The sequence below is a fragment of the Atractosteus spatula genome, chromosome 9 (assembly GCF_055471065.1).
Source record: "Atractosteus spatula isolate fAtrSpa1 chromosome 9, fAtrSpa1.hap1, whole genome shotgun sequence".
Taxonomy (NCBI): Eukaryota; Metazoa; Chordata; class Actinopteri; order Semionotiformes; family Lepisosteidae; genus Atractosteus; species Atractosteus spatula.
In genome coordinates, this window is record NC_142714.1 from 16,131,825 (window position 1) to 16,138,602 (window position 6,778).

The 6,778-nt window shown below is 40.8% G+C and overlaps 1 protein-coding gene across 1 annotated transcript; it reads left to right on the forward strand.

Moving 5' to 3' along the window:
• The first annotated feature begins 1,434 nt into the window (after positions 1-1,434).
• Positions 1,435-6,038, forward strand: acot20 (acyl-CoA thioesterase 20). The gene is made up of 3 exons (XM_088925865.1): positions 1,435-1,927; positions 4,021-4,209; positions 5,440-6,038. Exons 1-3 carry the CDS (start codon positions 1,459-1,461, stop codon positions 6,036-6,038), a joined length of 1,257 nt encoding a protein of 418 aa, XP_088781991.1. The 5' UTR covers positions 1,435-1,458.
• The last annotated feature ends 740 nt before the right edge of the window (positions 6,039-6,778 follow it).

Genomic DNA, 6,778 nt, shown 5'->3' on the forward strand with positions numbered 1-6,778 from the left:
TATAATTACTAAAATACAAGATACTGTATATAGGTTTAGATTTACTGTGGGTCCTGGGGGAGACTCCATGAATTTCTTTTCTACTTTACAGAAAAAAGGTAATAAGGTCTTGTATTCAATTTGAACATTTTCTGTGCAGTAGTAATGTTTCGAAAGTCTGTAGTAATTACACGTTTTGCCAGTCGTAAAAGTAACGCAGCATTTCAGAAAAGGAACATCATACCAACAGTAAAATATGGTGGTGGTAGTGTGATGGTCTGGGGCTGTTTTGCTGCTTCAAGACCTGGAAGACTTGCTGTGGTAAATGGAACCATGAATTCTGCTGTCTACCAAAAAACCCTGAAGGAGAATGTCCGGCCATCTGTTCGTGACCTCAAGCTGAAGCGCACTTGGGTTCTGCAGCAGGACAATGATCCAAAACACACCAGCAAGTCCACCTCTGAATGGCTTAAGAAAAACAAAATGAAGACTTTGGAGTGGCCTAGTCAAAGTCCTGACCTGAATCCGATTGAGATGTTGTGGCATGGCCTTAAAAAAGCAGTTAAGGCTCGAAAACCCTCCAATGTGGCTGAATTACAACAATTCTGCAAAGATGAGTGGGCCAAAATTCCTCCACAGCGCTGTAAAAGACTTATGCCAGTTATCGCAAGTTTAGGGGGCAATCACTTTTTCACACAGGGCCATGTAGGTTTGGATTTTTTTTCCCTTAATAATAAAAACCTTCATTTAAAAACTGCATTTTGTGTTTACTTGTGTTATCTTTGTCTAATATTTCAATTTGTTTGATGATCTGAAACATTTCAGTGTGACAAACATGCAAAAAAATAAGAAATCAGGAAGGGGGCAAACACTTTTTCACACCACTGTATACATATATATAAGAATATATTTGACTGGGACGTACACCTGTCAAACTGTTACACAGGTGTCCTAAGGCTCCTGTGGAGCATAAGGGCAACAGCTTGCTTGGTTTTGATTTCCAGAATGAATACAAACCGCGAAAGCAGGGCCTCACGATCCTTCTGGCTTTTGGGCATTTAATCTAAAATTATATAATATAATATGGGAATACTGTATGTCAAATATCTATGTAATAGTTAAACAAGAGAATTTACCCTTAAAGGAGTATCTTAAAGAGTTCAATTTTAATTTTAGGGTTTTGGAACAAATGTTGAAATCAACTAAATATAAACATCCTAAGTAGTTCAGGTGGGTAGCTGCGTCAGCATGCGTAGGCTGCAAAGGAACAAGTAATAGGTTTATTCCATGATGAAAAAAAGAAGAAAGAGAACATAACATTTCGGCCGTGGAGCCTTCTTCAGGTGTCACTCTGGCATCTGATTGCACTTCTAATTACAACATATTGTCATTAGATATATTTTAAATTGATGATGTTTGTATGTCCTAGATTAACCAAGACATTTTATTTTGGTTTCAGTCCCCTTTTGTGCGACTTCCATGAGTTCCCGACTCCAGATTCTCCCCGGCCCTAAGTGCTTGTTCGATGAGCTGGTGACAGTGAAAGTGGAGGGACTTTCTGCCTACCAGGAGGTCCAGTTAAGAGCGAGACTCACTGATCAGAAAAATGTGATTTTTCAGTCTTCAGCCACATACAGGGCGGATGTGAGCGGAAAAATTGATTTATCCAGCTCTCCAGCTCTGGGTGGTAGCTTCTCTGGTGTTGAACCCATGGGTCTGTTCTGGTCTCTGAAACCAGAAACTCCTCATAAGAAACTGGTGAAGAAGGACGTACTCACCCCATGTCTTGTTCACATTGAGTTGTACAGCTCTGGAAGACAGAGAGAGATGCTTGCCAAGGAGATCAATGAAAGGCACTTTATGGCTGAGGGGGTGCGCAGATTACCCATTAAACATGGAAGAATTCATGGAACCCTCTTTCTCCCACCTGGTAAGAACACATTTTCTTGTATGAACAGAAAAAAGCAGAAGAAAGTGCAGAGGCCCGGGATTGTTTTTGTCATTTTCTAGACATCGTTTTTTCTACTTTTCTATATTGTTTCCCTAAAAAATTAATTCCCCTCCAGAATTCTTTGATGGTACATACTGTAGGTATCTATAATAAAATAGGTTTGATTTAATACTGCCTAAAGAAATATTATGAACCTTTCCCAACCATAACAGCTTAATTAGTCAAACCAGTTTCCCCATCCATTGTCCTCAACAACATAAATGAGTCCTTGAGCATTGGAATGATACCAATGGTCTTAGAAATGGCTCACCTAAACACCCTAAACATTTTCATCCAATATCTAACTTGCTTTTTTTGCCAAGGTTTTAGAATGTGCTGTTGCCATACAATATAACAATCACCTCATTGAAAATAATTTCTTTGAACTCTTCCAGTATGGTTTCATATAATTATATAGCATAGAAACTGCCCTTGTTAATGTTACTAAAGATCTTCTGATGGCAGCTGATTCTGGTTCTCTGTCTATCCTACTTCTCCTAGCCCTTAGCTGCTTTTGAAACTGTTAATCATAACATTTTACTCTCCCATCTTGAGACTGTGTTTGGAGCTTCTAAAAACACTCTTAAATGGTTCAACTCTTATCTCACTCATCTCAGAGACTTCATTTCTCTTGGGGGTTTTAGTTCTGAAGTTGGGTTCTTTAAATCCGGTGTTCCCCAAGGTTCAATACTGCGCCTACTACTATTCAGCATCTGCATGGCTCAAAATGTTCTTCACTTAAACTGCGATGACTGAGGTAACCCTCAGATAGTAACCCTATCTGTGGATAGCACTGTTTTTGAATTTCAATCAAAATTGAAGACTTTTTGGGTGGTATTCGATCTTGGTTTGAATTTTGACCCATATTTGCAGAATATTGTTAAAACATCATTCTTCCACCTCAGCAGCATTGCTAGACTGTGTCCTGTGTTTTCTTTTCAACACATTAATTTTTTCTGGAATTAATTGCTACAATGTCCTGCTTGATGAGGTACTGAATATAAATCCACACTGAAAGCACTCCAATATGTTCACTCCAGAATTCGGCTATCAGAATCCTGACCAGGTTGCGTGCAAGTGATCACTTTACCTGTGTCTTAGAGTCTTTGCACTAGCTTCCTATAAAGTTTTGAATCAACTTAGAATTTAGGCTTTCAACCCACCAGGTACTACACACACCAAGATTCGACAGGCTCTCCTAGCCACATGCAATTCATTAACGTTAATAAGCATAGTATTTAAGCCCCTTGGCACCATTGCTCATGGCTGGGTTATTGAGCTGCCTTCACTCTCGCTTTGCCCTGTTCTGTGACTTCTGTGTTTTGGTCATGTCTTGCTTTCTTGCGAACCTCCTCAGTCCTGCTTCTGTTCCCAGTCCGGTTCCTGCTTACTGGCAGTCTGTACAGGCCTGGTCCAGCTTCCTGATTATCCTCTCAGCTATACTGCCCCTTCACTCCTTGTACAACCACCTCCCTGTCAATTAAACAGCCTGGATCATGCATATGGATCCCTTTATTACTCAAAACACCACAAACTACCTACCATCTGGCCACGGCTAACATACAAGCTAACCAAAAAAAAAAGTAAAAAAAAAACGTACAAAGAGATCAACATTTTGTCACGGACGTCCAAAGGGACTAACCGTGGAGAGGCAGGAGAGCAGAAAAAGACCCATATGCGTAGCGGCGGAACGGGAAAAAGGCCCGGGCTCGTTCGTGCAAAGAGTTCAGGAGTGCCGTATAGAAACCTATGCCCTCAGGTAGCGGACGTGGGGCGACCTGGTGCTAGGCGGGTCTCAGGACATCCGAACATCAATGCTGAGCCAGGGCAGAGTGCAAGACCCGGAAATATATAGCCCAAGGGAAAGAGAGGGACTGGAAGGACAGCAGGCAGGAAACTAGGGACAGGACAGAGAAGGAGCGCCCTCTGGCTGCAGAGGGCGTGACACATTTCTTATCATATCTTGGTACAGAATGCTGTGTGCCTTCTAGCTGACCTTTGTCTCAGTCTGATTTTTTTCTGTTTTCTGCAGGCAAGGGCCCTTTTTCCAGGTGTCCTGGACTTGTATACTGTTGGGGTTGGTCTGTCAGAGACCCGAGCCTGCCTTCTTGCAAATCGAGGTTTCGTGGTGTTTGCTCTGGCCCTATATGGCCAGGGGACACCTAGCAATGTCAGCAGTCTTCATCTGGAATACTTTGAAGATGCATTGAGTTTCCTGAGCAGACGACCAGAGGTTGGAAGTCAGGTTTTCTTTTCAACGCCAGATTGGTACTCTGTATTACAGACCTCTTATGGGTACTGTATATTACAGACCTATATGGAGTACAAGCATTATTACTGTGCTATTCTCTTTAATACCCACATTTTTAATACCATTTATTGCAGGGTAGAAGCTAATAATACATTTTTATATTTTTTTGTTTCAATATTATTTTATTTTTATAGGATTATTCTACATTGTTTTTCATATACTTGCATTTGTTTTCATTGTTATTTAATTTCCATTTCAAGAACAACACAAAAAACACAAAATTGTCAATGAAACAAAAACTAAAATGACAGCAAATCCAGTGTAGTGTCTTTCCATTTGTAATGTTAGTTACTCTGCTCTAAGTACAAATAACAAGGAGATGCTGTGTTTTGAATATTATTTATAGGTAGAAGGTCAGAAGGTTATAGAGCACACCACATTTCGACACGCTGAAGATAAAAATGTGTGAGAAAAAGAAAATAAGATCCCAATACTCAATAACAAGAGTAATGTATTTTACACTCAGTATACTGTATATACTGTATATGTGTACTGTGTATTGGGGATTTGTTAAATACTGTATGTCATTTGTATTTGCTTCTGCCTACCTAATGGCTTGTACCATTTTCCTATATACAGGTAGTTTATAGTATACTTAAATTTTTTGTAAGAAAAAGATAAAAGGAAAGGAAAAAGTTATGTTGTATATTTGAACATGAGGCAACATTCTATATAACTGTACAGGTCTATTTTTCTGCTTATTGTATTTCTGCTATTGCCAGCAGCCATATCACCCTGCAGCTCTTAACAGGCTACCCACTGAAGCTAAGCAGGCTTGAGCCTGGTCAGTGGGCGCCTTCTTTCGGCTGAGATGTTAAACTGAGGTCCTGACTCTCACTGGTCATTAAAGATCCCCGGGCATTTCTCGATAAGAGTAGGGAGTTATCCCGGTGTCTGGGCCAAATTTCCCTCCTCGGCCTTTAACGTAGCCTCCAAATTGTCACCATTTATCATCGGCTTGCTCTTGCCCTGGGATGGACTGGCGCCCCATCCAGGGTGTACCCTGCCTTGCGCTCGTTGCTTGCTAAGTAGGCTCCGGCTTCCTGCGACACCATATGGTATAAAGCCGTTTGGCAAATGACATGACATTACATGTTTTTCTGCATCTTTGCATTGTGTTGTTACTTAGCATGCTTTTTTTTTCCTCCAAAGGTCAAAGGTCCCGGGATAGGTATCCTGTCAATTTCTAAAAGTGGAGATCTGGCTCTGTCTATGTCATCATTCCTGTCTGGGATCTCAGCCACCGTCTGCATCAATGGCTGCAATGCCAATGTGATGTTTCCTCTGCATTACAAAGACACAGTCATTCCTCCCTTGATGTTTGATGCAAACAGAGCAGTCCTCACTGAGTCTGGAGCCCTGGATGTCAAGCATACCATCTACAACTCGATGGCACCAGAGAACCGAAGAACGCTGATTCCCATTGAGCGAGCAGATTGCAGATTCCTGTTTGTGGCGGCTGAGGATGACAGGAACTGGGACAGTCATTTCTTTGCAGAGCAGGCAGCCAAGCGCCTGACTGAGTACGGAAAAGACAACTTTGAAGTAGTGCTGTATCCTGGTTCGGGGCATTATTTAGATGTCCCCTACATGCCTCACTGTTTCTCATCTTTGCACGCAGCTAATAGAAAATATGTAGTGTGGGGTGGCGAGCCCAAGAGTCATGGGGAGGCGCAGGTAGATCTCTGGGGGAAGATCCAGGCATTTTTCAGGGAGCACCTTGATACAGCAAGTAGCTTTGGTAAGGTAAAGCTGTAAACTAGAACCCCTTTATGCTCCTCTGTGTGAAATAAGCCCTCCAATACAAACAGACCCCAAACTTTAGCAATTATCTCAAGATTCTAAATGAGAAAATATTGGATCTAAACTACAGTGACCTGTAAAAGTATTCAGCCCTTACCTATGGTGTCATATTTGCTAAAATTACAACATCATTTTAAATGCAATATTTTATTCAAGAATTGAATGCTCTGACTGAAGTCTTTCAAGGGTGAGGTGAATTACAGTTAATGTCAGTACAAACTAAAGACAAAAAATGCAATTGGTTGATTTCAGTTTTGGTGGAAACACCTTTGTTAGCAATTACAGCTTCTGGGTAAGCGTATACCAACATTGTATACTGGCTAATTTTTACCAATTATTCTAGGCAGATTTGCTTAAGCTCTCTGATATAGCTTGTTGATTGTTTTGATCCCTTATTGATAGCAGCGTTGTATTTTAAGTCATTGTCCTTCTGAAAGGTAGTTTTTTGTCATAGTTTTAGGTCTGAAGCAGGTTTCCCCTAAGAATGACCAGTACTTTGCTCCGTCAGTGTTCCTCTTAAAAGTATTATTACATTCATAAATACATAATTGTTCTATTTTCTATGAAACATTTTATTTAATTAAGGTATTGAACATACAAATGTTGTCGAAGGGCGCTTTACAGTATCAGCAAGGAGTCATAATGCCGCTAGAGGGGGCTGTGCTACTTTACCGTCGGTCTGCTGCTGTTTCAAG

Excerpts from the sequence above, each read along its gene's own strand:
- acot20 (XM_088925865.1), top strand. The coding sequence starts at position 1,459 with ATGAGTTCCCGACTCCAGATTCTCCCCGGCCCTAAGTGCTTGTTCGAT. Across the intron at positions 1,928-4,020 it reads TGGTAAGAACACATTTTCTT|GTGTCCTGGACTTGTATACT; the intron begins GTATGAACAGAA and ends CCCTTTTTCCAG. Across the intron at positions 4,210-5,439 it reads CAGACGACCAGAGGTTGGAA|GTCCCGGGATAGGTATCCTG; the intron begins GTCAGGTTTTCT and ends CAAAGGTCAAAG.